Source organism: Podarcis vaucheri (assembly GCF_965113315.1).
Source record: "Podarcis vaucheri genome assembly, chromosome: 6".
Taxonomy (NCBI): domain Eukaryota; kingdom Metazoa; phylum Chordata; class Lepidosauria; order Squamata; family Lacertidae; genus Podarcis; species Podarcis vaucheri.
Window position 1 is genome coordinate 65,358,484 of NC_138764.1, and position 22,442 is coordinate 65,380,925.

Consider the following 22,442-nt stretch of genomic DNA (forward strand, 5'->3'; position numbering starts at 1 on the left):
AAAATACGGTAACTTGCTTCTCTAAAACAGCCATTTATCAAATCGATCCATAGCACAAAAGTACACGTCTCAAATACCACCACCATGTGTATTAAAAGTTGGCATTGCTATGGAATAAAAGAATATTTGCAGGATTTATCACTCTTAAATGTGTAGTTATGGGTATGGAAAAGAATTGCAACTAGAAATCTGTAGGAACTCTGCAATCTGACCAAATTATTTCTCATTGCCCAAAGTGTCTGTGGTTTCTTTCCGCTAGACTTCGACTGACTACTCACACAGTCCCCAAAATTACATTCTTACAATTTATAACTGTATAACTCTTCACAGATCTAACGAGGATCATAGATGGGCCAAAGGATGCAGTGCCAAAGAAGGGTTCCACAGTTCATCTAATGTGTCGGGTTAGGCATGACCCCACGCTGAGACTTACGGTCACCTGGCTCAAGGATGACTCCCCTCTGTACTTTGGAAGCAGGTGTGTGCTGTCTTTGTTTTCATAGGCTGTATGTTTCTCAAGATGTTAACATTTTATGTATCCAGAGGACACAAAGAAAGAATAAATCCTTTTGCTATGTTGGTAAGCTGTACTGCTGTCTTTTCTCCAGGGAGGGGGACTGTAGTTTTAAGGTCCCAGGTTCTGCCCCTGGCATCTCCAATTAAATTATCAAGTGATAAGTGATAGGACCCTGGAGAGCTATTGCCAACCAGAGTAGACAATATTGACCTAGATCAGGGATGAGGAAGCTGTGGGCTTCTGGATGTTGTTGGACTATAACTCCCATCATCCCTGATCATTGGCCAAGCTGGTTAGGGCTGATGGGAGTTGGAATCCAACAACATCTGCAGGGCCAAAGGTTCCCCCATCTGACTTTATATAAGGTAGCTGTGCTGCCAAAGCCAGCCAGAATCACTCTCTTCTACCATAATGAATAATATTATTTCCATGTAATTTGTTATTTAGTGTCTTAAAGTAACTAACCCACCTTTAACTCGCCCCCCTCTAGTACTTAAAAGACCTGGGAGGGAGAACGCAGAAAAACCATTTAACTCCACTACACTTGTGCTCCAGGTCTCCTGGAGAAACACAATGTCATGTCTCTGGATATATTTAGCAAAGGATTGGTCAGAACGCCTCTTTTGCCAGCCTGCAATATTCCAAGTTAGCAAGGCAAGGTTGCACGTTGTCTTGCCAAAAATTGGTCTTAGTCAATTTGCCTTTGAAAGATTTTTTGGGCCTATCTTTTTATCTGTTAGTTGGATTTCATTCATTTTGGCAATGTCCATAGATGTATTATCGCCCAGGTACTCAATGGAATCAGTTGAAGGGTGCAGCGTGCTAACGTTAGTGATCAGTACTCCTTTTTTTGGCGAGTCTTACAGTATAAATAAACTTGGAATGGCCAATTGTTGCCATATTGTTCCTGGGAGTGGTGTCTCTATGCAGCAGTTAATATTGCTTACTCTGACATACAACAGAAGTAGCAGACTGTGTGAAAATAACAGTGGGTGTGTTTCTTACCTCTTACTGGAAATAAAAAGCTTGGCAGGAGAATCTAAAGTTTAGACGGCAGCAGCAGGCTGTGATAGAGAGGTGGAGCTACTGCCATATCTCTAGCCTGGTTGCTCATACTGGCCAGGTTGGAAGGTGGAGGTGCATGGGAATTGTTGTGTCAGCCTGGAACTGGCCTGGATATGGCCCAGTGCTGGTAAATTATAGCAGGAGGGCCAGCTTGAGCTCTAGCAGATCCAGGGCTAGCTCAGCCTACCCCCAAAACACCATATTTTGGAGCTTTCTGAAGGCTACCACTGTTGAGGATCCTGCTGCCTGTACATCTCCTGCACGTTCAGTGGGTGCAATGAGAGTTCTGCGCCAGTGGACGGACACTTTTACCCAGTTACATGGAGGGGCATTGGAAAGGGGGTTTCAATTGCAGCCAAAGATTTTGTCACCAGAGGTCAGAGACTGTTTTCTTACCCTGCCATGTTACAGAACGTAAAATTGTTGTACTAGATCATTTTATATTTTATCTCTTATGTTTACATTTTGCCCTTAGATTATAAGATGCAGGGCAGCATAAAACTATACTAAATAAATAAAAATGAATAAACATACAAAAGATAGCTGTTACAGCTGGTCCTGCCATTGCTTGAAGCAAGCTGCGGGGTCAGATTATTCTTACTGTGTTTGTATTTATTTCTGATGTTTTCCTTTTGTGAAAGGATGAAGAAAGAAGAAGATGGCCTGACGATATATGGAGTGGCTGAAAAAGATCAAGGATATTACACGTGCGTTGCCAGCACTGAACTAGATCGAGACACTGCCAGAGCCCATCTCACTGTTCTGGGTAACTTGATATTCCTTTTAAGTTTACAGAGCTTGAGACGAGGTCCACGGGGGGACTGACAGCTTATTTTGACAGATTTTAATACCTGTTCTCCTGTGTTGTAGAGTAACACGTACAGGGTACCATGTGCAATGGTCATGAAACAAATAACAAATTCATTTGAATTTGGAATGTTATTCTTAACAATTTCTAACACCCCATATTTTCTTTAAAGTAAAAGGTTACCCAAAAAGGTTTCAGTGGCCTTTCTGAACCGATATCTGAAGATTAACCAGGGCACCTTGCTAATTGTAGCTAATTTTCATGAGGATTTTTAAAAAAAAGAGTCACAAAGTGCTGCAGAAATGTGGGAAACTGAATTTAAAATTGGAAAGATGAGAAACTGAGGGTAATGAAATGGACAGATCCTTCCATTCCTTGTTGCAAGTGACCAGGCAGGGCTCACAGGACTTTGGTTAATCTGAAGTCAATGAAGTACACTTGAGTTTTGTCCAGATGTTGAAGTACCTGACACCTAAGCAAACATTTTGAACCACTCTGCATCTTTTGTGTTTCGGTCTTGTCTGTGAGCTAGTTTGGGAAAGACTGAAGGTAACTGGAATACATTTAGGAGCATAGCAGTGGTGCTGGTAGGGCCTGACTTCCAAGAAAAGTCAGTGAAGGCTGGTACTCTGGTCCTTGAGGTCAGTGGTGCTGATAGGGCTGGACCATGGGACACAACTGCAAGAGGAAGGACCGTAGCTCAATTGTAGAGCATCTGCTTTGCATACAGAAGCTTCCAGGTTCAGTCACTGGCATCTCCAGGGAGTGACTCTTGCCAGAAACCCTGGAGAGCCATTGTGAGTCAGTGCAGACATAGCTGAGCTTGATGGACCAATGGTCTGATTTAGGGTAAGGTAAATGCCCTGTGCTCCCAAAGGGCACCACCATGGTAGTCCCTGACTCTTCTTTTTTGAAACCCTTACAGCAGGGTTTGGTGTACAGTTGCCTTTGGAGCAATGCTCTAGACAGTTGTACCCACCCAGGTGCCTCTGGTCTCCATGTGGGCTCCATAAACACTCTGAGAAACTAAAAAGAAAGATAAAACTATCCAGAGCTTTGCTCTGAATGCAGCAGCTTGTTTGCTCTGCTGTTTTGTTTTGTTTTGTTTTGTGTTTTTTTAAGTGTTGACTGCTTCCACCACCAAGAGGGAGGAAGTGCCACCACTAAGCAAACTTTTTTCCAAAATGTTATTTTAGAGATTGTCAGGTATGTTGGAACCAAAGCGTCCATCAACCCCCAATAAAATAGTTTTGAAAAAAGACTAGGAAAAGGAAACTTAATTTGCTTTCCTGCTGCTTGTTAAGGAATGGGGAGGATGAGTCCTTTTTACTTTTTATTTTTGTATTTGTGGGAGGATATCCATTCTTTCACCACCTTTTAAACTTTCATGGTTGTAGGAAGGTAACAGACAGGTTCCTTCATTTCCCCATTCCTCCAAGCAAAAAAGAGAACTAGGGTTCTGTCCATTCCCTTCTCACCATTTAGAAGATGGGAAGCAACAAGGGCCTCCTGGTAGAGGAAGACAAAGTGTTTCAGTGGTGGAGGAGGGTCTGGAAGTCATCTTGCCCAGGGCTTCTTGAAACCTGGCACAGCCACTGCACATTGTATTCCTGCAACAAGTTGTGCTTAAGAATTGAACTAACCATCTAAATAGCTAATATCTATTTTTGCAGCTCCTTCTTCTGTTAACCGTATGACCCTACCCAAAGGTAATCACTACTGATCCATTTACCACTTTGATTGTTATTAATTTTTACATTCTCTTACACTGTTGCTTGACCATTGCAATGACTTTGGTATGAAATTTAAGTGCCTCTGAAAGTTGGATAACTTTGGCTGGCCCAAACCTCATGACAAATATCCCTGATAATTGGACCTCTTTGGGGTAGGGGATCGTGATTTCTATTACACAAATTGTTGTTGATGTTGCCCCCTACCGCAAAGGAAGAATATTTTAATCAGTTTGCATGGATGAATTTTGGGGGCTGATGCTAAAAGTGATGGGAGGTGTTTCTCACCCTCCTTTTTATTTTTGCAAGGTGACCTTTGCCCTTCATTGTATTTATGTTCCTTCTTTGTAAAGCTCTGTCTTTGCAAAGAATGTGGACTGTTAGGGCCCTCTTATGAAGAGGGCAGAGAAAAACAGAACCTTGGATAGTTCTAAGTGAGCCCTGTTGGCTGAAGTGCTCTCCTACCAAGGTAGCTTTAATGAAGATGTCCCAGCAGAGGCCAGAAGCCAACTGAAGGCTGGTAAGACCTGTTGCATGGTTGGTTCTACCTGTGTAGAGGAGCTGGCTGAGTTGTTAAAGGGCCTTCACTGATCTTGTAGCCTTTGACTTCTGCAAGGCTGATTCCTAATCTGAGTCCATCAATGGAGGCAGGGCTGTGTTCTGTGTCCAAAAGGTCCCCAAATGCAATACTGGCTATTCTTCCTCTGAGGAAATGGCCTTAGTGGAGTTCTCTCTGCTTCATGCTGCAAGGTCCCAGAGTCAGTGGTCATGATACCCAAAGGTATTAAGCACCAGCTCTTGAGTGGACTAGCCCATGAGGGACACCTGCACCTTACATGCATTCTTTTGCCTGTAGCACGTCCTGAACGTCCTCGTGATCTCGAACTAACTGACCTCGCTGAAAGGAGTGTGCGGTTGACGTGGATTCCTGGCGACGACAACAACAGCCCTATCACAGGTCAGCACTTGTTCCTCTACTTTGAAACCCTACAGGGGAACAGTGTTGCTGCTTTGGTTTGGTTTCCTTTCTAAAAGTCAGCTGGCCAATAATTATGTCGCAACTTTAGCAAGCCTTCACACTCTGCTCTTCTAGATTACATTGTGGAATTTGAAGAGGATAGATTCCAGCCTGGAAGTTGGCACAACCATTCCCGTTACCCAGGAAGCGTGAACTCTGCCATCCTGCGCCTTGCACCCTACGTCAACTATCAGTTCCGAGTAATAGCTGTGAACGAAGTAGGAAGCAGTTACCCCAGCTTGCCTTCTGAGCGATACCATACAAATGGGGCACGTAAGTGCTATTTGACTTGAGTGGGTGGGTATATTTGAAAGGAAAAGAACACCTACATAAAATTATGCAATTGTAATGTACGCAAGAACAAGGACAGATAAAAGAGAGAGACACTAAGAATGTGGATTGTGTCACACGTTACCTATTTAGCTAGCCCATATTTGTCACCATGTATGCTCATCAAGCAGTAGTGGCCAGTCTCAGTTCCCTGGAAAGTGTACCTGAGAAATATATGCATGCACCTGTTCGTCATGTTGTCCCATTACATTAGATTTAATGTGTGAACATAAAAACATTTTTGGTGCATCTTATCCATATCATGTAGGGATAGGGAATCTGCAGCCATTCAGATGCTGCTAAGCTGCAACCTCCATCAGCCCTAGCCGGCATGACCAATAGTTAGGGAGGATGTGAGTCAAGTCCAACAATATCTGGAGGGCCACAGAATTCCCATCCCTGGTGTAATGTACGAAGCAGCCCTGAGCTTTTTCTGAATCAACCAAGTATCTTTAGGCTAATGGGCTTTTGTCAGAGATCCTAACAGATATGTACTGGCTTGGTATTTTAAGTTTAAGATTTTGGACTGTAGATGTGCATGGAGTGCAAGGAGAACCTCACAAATAAATACTTTTCTCAAATTAGGGAAGTGATGGGCTGGATTTTGATTTTTTTTGTACAAAACATCAAAGAAGGCATGTTTCTGTTGTAAGGACAAGGCTCTTGTGCATCTTAATTTACTCATAACCCTTTGTTTAAATATGTGGTGGGAAACATAACCTCATGGGCCATAAGCAGCCCTTGACCAAATTCCATGCAGCCTCTACAGCTGATTAGTTCAGGCCAGTGTTAAGAGAAACACAGAAGGAGAGGGAGAGAAAGGGCAGCACACACAGAGTGAATTCTGTGTAGTGCTGTACACCGTAACCACATTCTCTCTAGCCTTACCAGCATCAGCCGCTGCTCCAGATTGACTTTTTTGAGGGGGTTGATGTCCCTTCATAGTTTCCCCATCTTTGTTTTAAGTGCTTTTTAAACAACTGACACCACCAGTGTCATAGTAACTTTAAAAGTTTGCTTTGCAAATAGCTTTTGTGGTACCATAGCAATTGCATAGGTCTTTCCATTTCGCAGAGGCTTTATGTGGGTCTCCCCTTTGTGTTCTAGCCTTCCTATGTGGAAGGGAAAAAAAGATTATTCCTTTAGCAATATTGCAGGGCATAGAAAAACTTGTGGTAGCTGTGTTGTAGCATTCAATGCTTTAAAACAAATTTCACGTTTTAATTTATTTCAGGTCCAGAAATTAACCCCACAGGAGTTAAAGGAGCAGGAACAGCCAAAAATAACATGGTGATATCCTGGACGGTGAGTTAACATGGGGGCTATTGTTTATAGCACATTCTTTTCTTGCATACAAGGTTTGCATTCCATGGCCTTTGCTGCAATAAATTTTATCACAAGCTAAATAACTCTGCATGTGGTTTACAAAAATTCATTGACAGTAATGTACAAAAAAAATTCAACACCTTCTAATACTTAAATGATGTTTGCAATGCCAAAATAATAATGGCATGCACAATCCAATATCTCAAAGCCAAACAGTCCAAATATTCCTGCAGCAAGTCCAAGAGAATAACTCTCCATGTGTGTATACTTGTTGCTGGTGCAATTCATGTAATTGGAAACTGTGCAGTTACCTGGATGCATTTTGCATTTGTTATCTCCAAAGTGATATTATTATTATTATTATTATTATTATTATTATTATTATTATTATTAGAATTTATATACCGCCCTATACCCAGGGGTCTCAGGGCAGTTCATAGAATAATCTGCTGCAGTGAAAACAGAGTGTCCTGTGACACAGTAAATACTTAAGCTGCATATAAGCTTTTGTGGGCTAGAGTCCATAAAGGGTAAGAGGAAAGCTCGAAAACACCCATACAGAGGGAGGGAGGGAGAATCTGCCAACGGAGGGCAACATTTCATGCATCTGATAAAGTAGATTCTAGCATATGAAAGCTTATGACACCATGGGCTTGTTAGTCCTGTTTTTAGATCCATCTATGATTCTGTATTCCCTGGCATCACAGAAACACTGTTCGGAGGCAGGGATAGCAGCTGGTGTTCAAAGTTAACAAGAGTAATAATGGATTTCTTAATTTTTGTGTATCCTTTAAGCCGCTAAATGCAACCCAAGTTTACGGCCCCAACCTCAAGTACATTGTGAAATGGAGAAGAAGAGACACTCGGGAGAGTTGGAACAACAGGACGGTAAAGGGTGACACTAACCAGTTCACTGTCACACAGACGCCCATCTATACACCCTACGAGATCAAAGTGCAGGCCAAAAACGACTATGGGGTTGCTATGGAACCTGAGACTGTCATTGGCTACTCGGGGGAAGATTGTGAGTATTCTCATAGATGTAAAGAGTTTGGGGTACCAAAAAAGACTCCACCACTGGCGGTCTTGCAATCCAAGATCTTATGTGATGGGCTCCATTAACAGGAGGCATTGAATTCCAGTGCCAGGCACTCTGGAGAATGAAACACTCATGTAGAAACTTCAGAGGTCTCTGGAGTGCCCCAACAGATCATTTAGCTTGCATGCCCATGAACTTCAAATTAACTCATTTTTCTTGAAGATTTATATTTCCATCTCTTATTTATTTAAAACACACATATCTTCTTTATTTAAAGCATTCATAGAATATTCAAGGCAAGCTAACAGCACACATGAAAAGCAACAAAACATGCCAACCATGAATAACACACTATATCAGAGGCAGAACAGCAGCAGACAATATAGTTACTAGGCTGCCTCAGCATTTTGAGGTTAGAAAAAGATATTATTCCATCTTATGGGTCTAGAACAGACTCGGAGAGGTTATATGAACCAGCTGTAGCCAGCAGCTTCATTGTCTGTCTAATGAAGGTAAGTAAGTAAGTAGATAAACAACATTCATATGAATGGGGATATAAATAAAAAGTTACATGGATAAATACAAGAGAGTGTTGGATGTAAATTGTGGATACTTGGGCTCAAATCCGTATTCACTTTTACACTGATTTTATCAGGAGAGTTAAGTATAGGCTTAAACCTTTTCCATTACAATCACTGGAATATAGAAGTGCTTCATTCCACCTTTAAAAGGCATCCATCTTCCATAACTTTTACTCCTATTCACTTCATATTTTTATTGCTTCACAGGAGGTTCATTCTTTTGCTGTGTTTTAAAAGGGATGAGGAAGCATTGATCATGTAGACTTAAATGATTCGGAGACTTCTGAACATTCATGCTGTTGGTGGAGGGAATAGGGACTGTTAACACACCATATGGTAGCAGTTTTATTCACAAACAAACCTACACGGGAGTCTTGGTCAATGGCCAGCATCATTTCTAAAGTCAGCTTGGAAACAGGTGTCTGCTTATCTGTACGGCAGTTCCAGACATGCTGAGAACCAATAGAATCTAGGATACAACCATGCAGTGAGCTCAGAGTTACAGTGCTCGGATCATCAGCCTGGTGATCTCTGCCTGATTTTAGCTCCCACAGTTTATGATTCTTAAAGAAAGTTTCATGCTGGAATTATTCCCAATGTTCTCAGGAACATAAGAAATTCACCTGAGTCCTCAAACTAGAATCCCCTTTTATTATTCCATAACAAAATTCAGAAGTGACACATGAATCATATCCTCTGCTGCTATGTTCTGTAGCAGAGGTGGAGAATCTATGGTCTTCAGAATGTTGCTGGACTACAATTTGAATCCTTCAACATTGGTCATATGCTGGCTGGCTGGCTGGGGCTGATGGGAATTGGAGTCCAACAACATCTGGAAGGCCATAGATTCTCTCCCCCTGTTCTGAAATCATATCCCAAAACAAACTCAATAGTCACCAAGTGAATTATGCCCTTCAGCAGCTGCCAGACAGGTCTACAAGGCACAAAAATGATTGCCAGGCATTGAAAATCTATATGTGATGTTCGTTTTGGTCATTGTGGTTCTCCAGCAATCCTCTTCAAGAATTGCTGAATAAGCCAACTCTCAAAAATATAATATTCATTTTGAATTAGCAGTGTAACACATGCCAAGGGCTCTGTCAGGTTACAAGGTTTAGAAGTAGATATCTAGTGATCAAAATCAGAAGGAAGTGGTTCTTTTTTAAATGGCAACCCAAGTTAAAGGGTGTTCAAATGCCTCCTGAAAATTGGGTGAGTAGGGAGGTCAGGTATATTCTACTATGTTCAACCAGGGCGTAAAGAGAGAGGGATCAATCTAGAATGCCCTGCTTGTCAAGTCAATAAGTACAAACCTGGTTTATGAAGAAATCTCAGTTGATTTTAGGGATTGCCTCCTTACTGTGTCATGCCACAATCTTGTTAGCATCTTTACTCTAGGTCAGGCTTCCTCAACCTCGGCCCTCCAGATGTTTTTGGCCTACAACTCCCATGATCCCTAGCTAGCAGGACCAGTGGTCAGGGATTATGGGAATTGTAGTCTCAAAACATCTGGAGGGCCGAGGTTGAGGAAGCCTGCTCTAGGTTCTTACAGGCCTTCTTGGTCAAAATCACCTTCTGGATTGTGTTCAGGAGGCTCTAGCAAAGCAAGGCAAATAATGGTGTCATACTCTTCCACACGCTCTTCTTAAAATGAATTTTTTCTGTGTAATTTTGTATAGATACAAATTAACAACGTAAAAAATAGCTTGCAACAACAAAGAAATAGAAAGGCGAAGTAAGTGGGGGAGGGAAGAAGATGTGGTAGGAAAGGAGGGATGTAAGAAAGAAAAAGTGCTGCAATACAATGGGAAGAAAAGGACTGTGGCAGAAAAGGACTGTGGCCGCTAAGTAACAGTTGCATGCAACTATGAATGACTTGTTTTTTTTCCAGGACCAAGGACAGCGTAGCCAGCCTCTCAAAAAGTGCTTGCTTATCAAAGCTTTATCAGCTTGAAAGATCATAGAATTCACTTCTATTCCTATTAATAAGTAGAGCAACCCTTCCAGGTTGTATGTAAGGTCACAGTGTGTAGGTGGGAGTGGGGAATCCATTTCAAAGTAAAATTTTGCTGCACTAGAAATCACAACTAGTTCACAAATGAATGCTGTGTTAATTAATTAACCATCTGCAGTGGGGAAGGTGAGAAAATGGGTAAACTGATGCTGTTGATGATGTTTTCAGTTGTGCATATCCTTCATGGCTGCAGTTCACAAGGGGGCAGGGAGGGGGGAAGATGAAGAAATGCCATCATCCTCAGCTTAGTAGTCTGCAGAAAGAAATACAGCATGGTGTCTGGGTTTTCTTCCAATTAAAATGTAACTGTTCACTTAGGGTTGTCATACTTCAAAAAGTCAAAATCCAGGGGGGGCAAAATTGTTGAGTTTGTTGGGGTTTTTTAAAATCTCCCCCCAAAAGTTGAAGTTTTTGAGCTATTTTTAAGGAAATTCACCACCACAAAAAGGGGGGGTTGCCATATACCCAGGTTTCCCCCCACATTTTTTCCGATTTTTGTAAATTCCGCCTGGACACTATTTCCCGGATATGGCAGCCCTATGTTCAATGCAAACTGAAGTACTGTTCTCAAACTATCCAGATACATTGTATGTAAACTTGCATCCAGTCAGTTGCCTGGTATACTTTTTTCATTTTGTTTTGTCTTGTCTACGCTTTCTGCTATTATCTGTGCTCTACCCAGCCCTGGAGGAATGAGCAGTAAGAGCAAATCAGCTGTCCCCCACCACATGGTGTTCAGCCACAGGAAGCACTTTCCAGCAACAGCTGTTTCCCTCCTCATTGGCCTGCGCATCATATCCTGTCCCCAGGGAATGGGAAAATACATAAGCAGGTTTTTCCTCCCATCTGCTCTGTAGCCCAGCCAGCCTGCTTACCAGGAAGCCTCTCATCCTGCTGGGGTAGCTTCCTTGCTGTTTAAAGAGGAAAGTGCTTTTTTAAAAAAGGAAATGAATAACAAGCAAGGCAATAAACTGCATTGGTATTTTGAACAATAACAAGCTACAGTGGATGCAGTAACTGAACAAGTAGAATCTATTTTACCAATGAGATAAAGTAAAGAACTTTATAACTCCTGTAAGTAGTACAATGCAGGCATTTTCAAATTCTGATTGTAGATGACTAAGCAGTCAATAGGCCAAACGCTTCCCTGGAAACCTCTTTAATCACATACCGCCTTTTACTTAGGGCAGAGTGGTTGTGTGGGGTTTGTTTGTTTTTATGGCGCTGAGTGATATGAAACAAGCTTGGTTGTTCATGGCATGTATACTTTCCCACTGTTCTATTTTATAAACAGGTTTTGCAGGGGGGGCGGGTTTGGGATTGTTTAAAAAATCAGTAAAATCTGTTTGAACAGAAATGCCGAGAGAAGTAGCAAGTGTCTAAACCACTGGTACCCAACATGGTACCTTCCAGGTGTGTTATTGAACTGCATCGGCCCATTTCAGTGCTTTTAATGGTCAAGGGCTAAGGGAGATGCAACAACACATGGAGTCAAATATGTCTCTGTCAGGCCACCAACTCTCCTTAAAGCTATGGACAAAATGTTTCTGCACTTATTCCCTGCAACAGGAGTAACTTTTCTCTGGGTTAACAACTGCTGGATAAAGAAATTTACCTCATCAGTTCCTACGGAAATATTTGCCATATCAATATTTTGCAAATCTCTCTCAAAGAGACAGTTCTGAAGCTGAAATTTAAGACCTGCTGCTCGCCTGTGTTGTGAGGTGTTCTCCTCTTAAATAGGCATTCCTCCATCTGAAATTGCTTACTACTGCTTGTGGGGACTTTCAGTTGTAAATGATTTTATGGGTACAGCATGAACTTGATTTGTTGTGAATCAAACACCTCTGAATTTAAAAGGCATTTGTATAAATCTCTAGAGTTGGCAGTTTTCTGTTCGTCAGGTAAACTGTGAAAACCTATGAGGGCACTGTAACATTGTGAGTGCACTGGTGAGGTAGACAGAAAAGAGAAATGTGAGAAATATAGGAAACTGGCACCAGAGTAGAATGGATCCCTCCATCATGCAAACGCTTGTCAAAAATGTACACTTGAAATTGCTTTCTATCTCCACATGATGGCAGCAATGTTTAAGAGCAGCCTCCTGTTGACATGATTTTCTTTGGGTAAACCGCTGCAGCATCTAGGGAGGGAAATGGGGATTTTCTTCAAATTTCTGTGTATGCTTAATATCTGCTTTGCTTTATTCTTGGCAACTTAGATCCTAAGGCCGCTCCCACTGATATTAGACTCAAAGTTGTAAACAGCACAGCAATCAGCCTGCAATGGAGTAGAGTGTACCCGGAAACCATCCAGGGACAACTTAAGGAATACAGAGTGAGCAAAACCAAAACCCAATCACATTAATGTGGCTAACACCCAACACTAATGATGACTGATGGTTACGTTGTCTTTTACACAATGGAGATGACATGAAACACCCAGAAATTGCTAAATGGCATTGAAAACTATTATTATGCAGACAATAAGTATTTGCAGTTGTGTTGGTGGGCGGGTGATAAAGTACAGATATGTAAGGGCATTGCTGAGATACAGAAACCAAAATATTATTACCAGTTGTATATATCCCCTCCACACACTTCAAAGAGCTTAGGCAAGGAGACCAGCCTTTTCCTTGAAATTTAAGCAGTTTTAAACCAGTGTGCCAATTGTGGTTTCCTCCAAGAATCCACCAAGAAAATAATTCTGTGATTTGTTTTGAAGGGTTGGGGGGTTTTTTTTTTGGGGGGGGGTGTAGGGCTGGGGGAATGAAGAAGGGAGACCAGAGAGACAAAGCATTTTTTAAATTGCTCTTTTTCAGTAGGGAATCCAATCCAAGTTCGATTTTAGCAATTCTTCGTCCCCTATTTTGAAGAAAGCCTGTTTTGATCTTTTGAATGTTAATTGGCTTCTTCCTGATTCAAAATCATGAGTTTGTACTTAGCCTTGAATTGAAAGCAAAAAAAGGTCTTCATTTCAAAGACTCATATACATATGTGCAAAAATAAATTTGATCTCTGCATTTATTAAAATTTAGATTCTCCCTTCTTATGGACTGGCACATTTTTTTAACCTGTTGTATTTCATGTTCTAAAGTTGTGCTATTGAGAGATATTTTTCTACCATTTGGAAGGCAAAAATGTGCTTCCCATACTCATCAGAAGCCATGTAACATTCTGATCATGCATAGGGCAACACATCAGGTACCTTCCTAGCCAACCATATCCAAAGTACACACTATACATTCTAGACATCTCTAGGGAACTTCTAAACCAGGTGTTCATTGGGCATTCATGCTGATATGTTTGTATAGAGGTTCTACAAAGTTGCCGGGTAGTGGCTGTTACTCCATACTTTCTAGAACACTTGTCAGTTACTTTTCTTTTTCAGTGAGAAAAGTAACAGAGTAATTGCACTAGAAAGTGTGAGATAGCATATATATTTTTCTGATTGAGCAGCCTGTCTGGAAGCACCCCTAGTTGTGAACATCCAGTTATTGCTCAGTCAGTTAGAAACAGAGAGTTCCAAGTAGCTGCTATCTTAGGAGGTCTTTCTGCTTACAAAAAAAACCCCCCAACAAACTGTTTTTAATGTGGTTAAGAAAATCAGCTCCTAGAGCAGTTTCCCCTGACTTCTATGTCATCCCCAGTGTATATTTAGCATGTCATTAATCAATACACTAAAGTTCTGTTTCGGCCTAGTCATAATTCAAGGATTGTGCTCAGGGATAATAAAAAATGTCTCCAGAAAGCCAAACATGTTCTGTCCTCAAGTTCATGTTCCCCCCCTCTCTGTTTTCTGTCTTACCAAACAGAAAACAAGCAAAAACTCACACAAATCAGCAGCGAAATACTTTCTTTCAAAATTGATTTATGATCACTTCCCTGGGATCTTTGGATAAGGGGCGGGATATAAATCTAATAAATAAAATAAATAATAAAATATATTTGAAGCATTTGCACATTTCTCAGATCTGATAATTTTCATTCATAGGATATATTTTGTTTTGTTTCTGCCTCTGTACTGGAGTCTGGTGTTATATATATATATATATATATATATATATATATATATATATATGGCCATGAGTGAATCTTGACAAATTAAAATTTCATTCTACTACTACTACTAATAATAATAATAATCAGTGAGAGATGAGGGAAGACTGCAGTTTGAAGCCTAGAAGCCTGGTCTTTGCTGAGGGGGCAGTTCTTTGTTAGCCATTGCATAATCTGCCGAAATGGTCTTGACCAAGAGTCCGCTTCCATATGTCTCAGTCTCCCCATCTGTAAAATGAGCAATAAACAGTATTGACTTCCTCCTCCCCTGTGGAATGGCTGGTGAGATCGAACTAATCCTTGTGTGGAAGAAGATCCATAGTGACTTTGTCACTCACCTTGCATGTTTCTTGAAGGCCTACTTCTGGAGAGAAAGTAGTTTGCTGAAGAATCTATGGGTCTCTAAGAAAAAGCAGTCTATGGGTTTTACTGGAGACCGGACACGGGGCATAGTGTCCCGACTGTTTCCTTACAGCAACTACAAACTGGAGATGGTTGTAGTCAACGGGAGAGGAGATGGGCCTCGAAGTGAAACTCTGGAGTTCACAATGCCTGAAGGAGGTAGGTCTCTGCATAATATTGGCCCAGTTTGGCAGAATCCCATCCTTTTATGTGTGAAATAAGAAGGTAGAACAGAACACGGTCTTATTGAGAGCCTTAGAGCTCCTTAGGTTCTGTGTCATCGGTCCCGATAAAGACTTCAAAAAGGATTTTCCACTTGAAATGAATAGTTAGGCTGGCTTCAGCTGCCAGATTACTGTGTGCTCCTGCAGTGTGGAGCAAGGCAAAAGTCAACACAGTGAAGCCCTAAGGACTGAGGCTGTTCTGATTCATGGGGTTGTTTTTCACCAGCTTCAGACTCATAATACATAATAGATTATGATAGACAAATGAATGCACAAAGAAACTAACTGAAAATCGGTGAGTTAGGCAGAGCATGATGCACTGACTTTTGACACCAGGTTTTATTGCTAGCTCTACTGTTTGTCCTCTTAAGTATTCTCAGACAAGTCTCTCTTAGCTTTATTCTGTAAAATTGGAACAGTCGTGAGATCCATTGCCGCACGTGGCAGTATGATCTATGGAAGGGTTTTATGTTGCAATTACTACCTAACTCTACAAATTCCATCTGATTCTTAACATACTCAAGGATAGATTTTATGGTACAATTGAGAGTACTGCCTGTATTTGCTTTCACAGCTAGATCAATAGCTTTTCATCAGTTCTCATAACTAGCAGTGAAAGCTTCTTTAATGTTTACAGTTGCCATCTCATATCACTCTAATGGACCATGCTTTGACTGATAAGCACCAGCGCCTTTATGATTCTAGAGATACTTAAAACCACAGAATTGCACACCAGACAGATATCTTTGTTCTTGAAGATTCTTCCAAGAATTCATTCCAGTTGTAATTTTTAGAAAATGAAATCCTGGGCTCCCCCCCCCCCCCCAGTTGTTGCTGGTTTTGGTAACCGGATTGAATGAAATCTGATTTCTGCCTTGCTAGTGAGCCAAATTGTGCATTTATATGTATCACACAGAAGCTTGAACTGGGTCCACTGCTTGAGTGCACTTAAAAGGTAAAGGGACCCCTCACCATTAGGTCCAGTCGTGACCGACTCTGGGGTTGCGGCGCTCATCTCGCTTTATTGGCCAAGGGAGCCAGCGTACAGCTTCCGGGTCATGTGGCCAGCATGACTAAGCCACTTCTGGCGAACCAGAGCAGCGCACGGAAACGCCATTTACCTTCCTATTTATCTACTTGCACTTTGGCATGCTTTCAAACTGCTAGGTTGGCAGGAGCAGGGACCGAGCAAGGGAGCTCACCCCGTCGCGGGGATTTAAACTGCCGACCTTTTGACTGGCAAGTCCTAGGCTCTGTGGTTTAACCCACAGCGCCACCCGTGTCCCATACTTACCTACTTGCTAAATGCTCTTTTGCTATGCATAGAATTATACTGGTAAGCCCTGGAAGTTTCAGCATAAAACTCTGACCAGCTGCATATTGGAAAGGCATTTAAAAAATCCATTCCATTTCATTGTGATGCAGGGAGGTGAGAGCCCTGCATCCATTGGGTCAGTCAGCAGTTCCACACATATGTGGATCTCATCCAGGCAGCAGGCAAAGGAGGATTAAAAACATCTGTAGGAAAAGACCAAACACCCACACAAAGAAACAGCTTCACAAATGATTGAGTTCCTAATGCATTTTGAGCAAATCTCCTTTATCAAGTAAATTTCCTTCCAAGCAGTCTTTTTAAGAAGCATGGACGGAAACTACCTTTATAAAAGCAATTTTCTTGACATCATTTGTGAAGCTGTCTTTTTTTACTCTCTGACCCATATACCTGCCCGTAAAGGGCATGGCAGGAGAGGGTCTTTCTCCAGCAGCCTCTTCCTACATACTGCAATACCCTGCCTGCGAGCCCCCACTGCTCAACTCTCACATCAACATCAATAGGACTTAGATGGCCTTTGCTTTGGTTGCATGAAGCATCATGGATAAAATGTGGCTCCTGTTGCTCAAAGTTGAGTGTTGTGATTTGTGCTCAGATAAGCTTTGTGTGCTTTGAGCATAGGAAACAGAGCTGGTTATGGTGAGGGACTTTAGCTGTGATGAAAGCAAATGGGCCAAGAAGGCACCATCCCAAAGAGATAGAATGATGAAATACATATTAGGTTATCTGTACAGTTCCAGGCAAGAGTAAGAGCTGTAATTTTTTATTATATGAAAACTGCATCTGGCAATAGACAAGCTCAAAGGAGTGGCTTAGCCCACAGAAGGAAGCACAACACGTGCACCAACAACTAAATTTGTACAACTATGAAACAGTAGGATAGGTTCCTGTTAATGGATATGCAGGCATGATTGTGTTGCACTGAAACCATCTTGTACAGTCCTACCAAGTTCTCCATGCCACCAGACTCAAACTTTTCTATATGCATACTCTTGACCAGTCTGCCTTCTAAGTTACCTTACCTTATACGCCTTTTTCCTCTTCCCTTTTCTCTCTTGGACCCATCTTTCCCTGAAGCACCCAGTCCCCCAAGGTATTTCCGAATCCGCCAACCAAACCTGGAAACCATCACTATGGAATGGGAACACCCTGAACACCCCAATGGCATTCTTATTGGATACACCCTTAGATACCAAGCCTGTATGTCCCGTGCTTCTTTTTGTTTGTTGTCTCTTTATTAACCAGGATTTAGAATCTAATTTATCTGGAATTAGAAAAAACAATACTAATAAATCAGTGGAGGGGAAATCAGGAATTCAGGATTTAGAATTTCTTTGGGAGCTGAATTGCATATCTTAGTGCAGGAAGATTTCATAGGAATCACTAACAGGCTAATTTCCAGACACATGTGACAAATTTTCTTACTAATCATTTTGATTCTTTAGTTAAATGTTATTTACATAAGAAGATATTTCCAAGAATATGGCCAGTGGCACTTGAAAATGTACCTCCTTCCCACCCCTTGATAGAATTTGAACAAGCATGCATCTAACTTCCTAAAATCTCCTGCCTCTAACTGTTGGAAAATGCATGAACAATGTAATTTTTGCTCAAATAATTAGTGCAAAAGCTCTCCACCGTAACAAATCCCTGACTTGAAAGCCCCTGCAAAACTAACATGGTGTATTATCTTTGGCCTACATGGGAGCTAAAAGTTTAATTAGCTTAATTAAAGTTCTTCCTTCTTGAATGCATAACATTCCCCAGCCGTTTTTTGCTTAAAAGTCCTCTAAAATGAACATGCCCCATTTTAAACAAAGCCAGTGCTTTTGTCAGGTGTAATCCTAGACTGAGAAGTGGTGAGATGCATAGCATAGCATGTTTCTCAAAACAAGACTGAAGCCTACACAGCCTGCCTCTCTCTCCAGTTAATGGATCCAAAAGTGGCAGAACAGTGGTGGAAAACTTCTCTCCTAATCAGACAAAGTTTATACTCCAGAGGACGGACCCCATATCACGCTATAGATTCAACCTGCGTGGCAGGACACAGATTGGGGAAGGTGAGCCTGCCACGGGGGAGTCACCACTTCCACTGAATGAAGGTAAGTGAGAACATGATGCCAGTGTAACTGGGGTGAGAGAGGTGTGCCCTGCCAAGCTGGGCATAGGAGCCGCATTCAAGAGTATTTCAGAATCCACACACGCCTATATAAAAACCAGCCTTTGACGTGTGAGGTCTTGGCCTACTGTAAATTGAGCAAGAATCATTTGCAGCCTCTTAAATATGCCCCCTCCCCGTCCCACAAAAGTAGCTCTCTTAATCATTATGTCCCATTGCCATATAAAATCCTTATCAAAACTACTTGTGAAGTTCCATGTAGCTCTATGTGGGAGTTCTAAATTGTGCGATTAACATTGTGTGGAGTAGGAGAGCACCCATTGGCTCCACTCCAGCTGTTGCTTCCCCTGCCAGTCCTGACCACACGTCAGGGGAAGATCTGAGAAATGTAAGCTTTCCACTGGATTCAGAAGACATCACCACATGACATTAGTCACATGATTTAGAATGTCCACACAACAGCTTTTGGAGTGACATTGGTGCTGGGGGTGACAGGAAGTACAACCACCTGGAGTTTTTAACAATCAAGTCGAGTATAAATTTTATGAAATAAATAAGTACAAGTGCCTCATGCTGCCTGTCCTTTGCATCTCTGCCTCATGTGAAAATTTTCAAGTCTTCATTTCTTTCCCCAGTCCCTAGCCTGTCCCTGTACTGTAGGCATACTCTCTTTTTTCAAAAGGTGCAAGATAACATTGATAAAAGATTCCACGTCATTTCCCGCTGCTTCTCCTTTGTGAAATGATTTACCATAAATTATTTCTCCTGCTATGTGAGAATACAGATTTCCCTACTATAAAAGACGTTTTAAAAGGATTGTGTGTTTCAAAGGAACAGCTGATAACAGAAATTGCAAAGCAGCTTTTATGCAAAACCTCTCAATTTTATTCTATAGTCAGCTTTCCTTTAAGCTTCTATTAAGTATTTTTTTCAGTGCAAATACTGGAAGAATGAGCTTTTAATAACCTTTGTTGTTCATCAAATGTATTCAAATGATTTGAATGTGTTTCCTTTTTACCCCAGCTACATTTTTAAATAGCAGTGCTGTCCTATGTATTAACGTTTCCATTGTGTTTTATTGGGGTTAAATTCAGTATTTATATTCAAGAATGATGGATTTAGCTGTATTATTTTTAAATAATGAGTGCGCTGCAGAAAAGCAGTTCAGGGGTATCATATATATCCTGCATTGTTTTTCAAAATAGTTAGTTGCATCATTTGGGTCTAAAAGATATCTTTATCCAGCAGGTTGTTTGAAGGTATCAATGGCTAAGCATCACTCTTGGCATACAGTTGCTAATTTTAGACAGGGTGGACTGATTTAAACCAAGGCGATTCAAATTATTTAAATAAGCAAGGAAAAGGCTGTCATTGAATCAAGTTTCCCATTTATATTTCGTCTCATATTTCCTAAAGTGTGATGCAGATCTGACCAGTAGACCATGTTCATTTACAACTAGTTAAAGCAGGAATAGGGGAAATGTAGCCCTCTGGATGTTAGACTCCAGCTCCCATCATCCCTGACCATTGGCCATACTAGCTGGGGCTGATGGGAACTGGAGTCCAACAATGTTTGGAGAACAACAACTTCCCTATTTCTGAAACAGAGCATTAATTATACTATTGTTTCAGTTTTGCAACCAGGCCTTGCCTCCCATAATCAAACAATATGCATTTTGCATGTTTTTCTTTTCTTTTACCAATAGAAAGAATATCTTTAAAATATTTCCGTATAGATTCTTTCTGAAACTATGCAGATGACAGTTTGCAAGGTTAACAGCACAATTCTGCATGTTTACTTAGAAGCAATTAGCCTTGACTTCAAAGGGCTTTCTTCAAGTAAATGTGTTTATGGCTGTATCCTAAGGATAGAAATGTAGGAACCTTCACACCCGTACAATGTGGACTTCAGTTTTTCTTTCCAGTATTGCTCCTTTCTGCTTCACTTGCCCAGCCGCACCCTCACTGGGCGGTGGGAGGGGGGAGTAGCAAACAAAAATGAAGTGCTTATGGCTGGTAGATCAAAGCAGGACTCATTGTTATTGGGCAGACTAAAGTAGTTTATTTTCATCTAGTGAAGATAAAGTGCCTATGTTTGGTAGGTGGAGTGTAAATCTTCATTAGTGAGAAACGATCAGCTTGGTTTTTCATTTACATATAAAAGCCATCTTTATCGGGTAGAAGACATGTGGTTAGAGATTGACTGTAGAGTTAACACACCACTGTAACTATGAGTTTGCAAAAAAGAGAGAGAGAGAACCTCAATAGGCTCCTTGGGTTTGGCAAAGGAGATGTACAGTAGTTCTTCCACCATTGGCCATCCCACTCACTTGCCTGCATGGAATTCCTTGTTGCCTAGAGCAACCAGGCTAGTTGATAAATTCAAGGGTGGACAAGCATGCCTGTAGCCTCATTACTTAATGTCAAACTAGATGATTATGAGAAACTTAGTATTTATAATTTATTTTTCATCTAAATACCTGTGTGTATGGAGTGGTATACCAATTTAATAAATAATAAATTAAGTTTTTAGATTTTAAAATTAATCATCATTTTTTTAACACTTTCAAGTTTTTAGGCAATAATAGTAATTCATTCTCTCTGTCTACATCTCTCTCACTCACTTTCTGATTCTCAAATATATGTTTGTGACATGATTTTATCCAATATTAACAGGTTTCAAAGTTGACTAACATGCCAGTAACTGTTTGTGTTTGGCACTGCTGGGTCTTTTGCAAAGTAGATTGCTTTACTTGAGGTTTATTTTTACCTTTCAATGTACTTATTTGTAATAGATTGCCATTCTTTCAATGCAATAAGAGCTAGACTGTAAATCAGGAAAACAATTGCTTGATAGGCAATCATTTTCACCACCACCACCTTGCTTGCCATAATAATTTCAGATTTTAAGCAGCTCTCAAGTTTTTATTTTACTGACATTAGCTTCCAGCTTCTTGTATGTTGTGTTGATTGGCTCACTATGTATCTGCCCACTCACAGGTCCATTAAGTATAATTTTCTCCCTTTTTTGAAACTTGACATGTTTTTCAGGTTAGGGTATACCAGATTTGCACTAAACAAGTAGAGAAGAACTGGCTTTTGGGCAAGCAGGCTGTACTGATGCAAGCTTAAAACAACAACTCAAGAGGGCAAAGGGTTTGAACAGAAGCCCATGACTCCAACACCACCAACACTCCACATTAGGTGTCTCCTAGCTTCCAGCCAGGTTCCAGACTAACCCCACTCCCAAACTAGGTTCCTTGCCACTAAAAGCCCCTTGCAGGTTTTATCTCCTTCCTGGCCTTTTCGAGCCTTTTAGGAAACACCCAGGCCACTTGGGGTCAGTAGGCACACCCCTGGCACCATGGCAGAGCGGTGGACTCGTAATCTGGGGAACCGGGTTCGCGTCTCCGCTCCTCCACATGCAGCTGCTGGGTGACCCTGGGCCAGTCACACTTCTGTGAAGTCTCTCAGCCCCACTCACCTCACAGAGTGTTTGTTGTGGGGGAGGAAGGGAAAGGAGAATGTGAGCCGCTTTGAGACTCCTGAAGGGGAGTGAAAGGCGGGATATCAAATCCAAACTCTTCTTCTTCTTCTTCTTTGCTTACTCCCTTTTCCTTGGCAGTTTCACAGCAGTAGAATAGAATTATTTCCAGTGGTCTCTGGTTGGAAGATCACCTTTTCTTTTACTAGAACCCATATGAAAACAACCTTACATGATAATGCAGTACTTTGGTATAGCAGTCGCCATTTTCATCCCAGAAGTCTCGTGGGAATGACACTTTGTCATCACCTACTGTCGTTCCCAGATAGATTCTGGCAGAAGAAAATGGCTGCCAGCAGCCTGCTGGGAAGAGCTTTGTTTGCTACCTCGGGTA

General features: G+C 41.3%; 1 protein-coding gene across 14 annotated transcripts in view; it reads left to right on the forward strand.

Annotated features, from left to right (window-relative positions):
* NFASC (neurofascin) overlaps positions 1-22,442 on the forward strand; it is a 185,333-nt gene that overhangs the window by 122,553 nt on the left and 40,338 nt on the right. For 4 of the 14 annotated variants that reach the window (XM_082228115.1, XM_082228109.1, XM_082228117.1 and 1 more), the window contains 12 exons: positions 331-478; positions 2,224-2,348; positions 4,064-4,099; positions 4,977-5,078; positions 5,214-5,411; positions 6,703-6,773; positions 7,590-7,818; positions 12,650-12,765; positions 14,843-15,047; positions 17,523-17,645; positions 18,374-18,547; positions 22,374-22,439. In XM_082228115.1, the coding sequence (XP_082084241.1) occupies positions 331-478; positions 2,224-2,348; positions 4,064-4,099; positions 4,977-5,078; positions 5,214-5,411; positions 6,703-6,773; positions 7,590-7,818; positions 12,650-12,765; positions 14,843-15,047; positions 17,523-17,645; positions 18,374-18,547; positions 22,374-22,439 (1,593 nt within the window). The remainder of the gene's footprint in view (positions 1-330; positions 479-2,223; positions 2,349-4,063; positions 4,100-4,976; positions 5,079-5,213; positions 5,412-6,702; positions 6,774-7,589; positions 7,819-12,649; positions 12,766-14,842; positions 15,048-17,522; positions 17,646-18,373; positions 18,548-22,373; positions 22,440-22,442) is intronic. The other 10 variants (XM_082228116.1, XM_082228118.1, XM_082228119.1 and 7 more) reach the window with 5 other exon arrangements.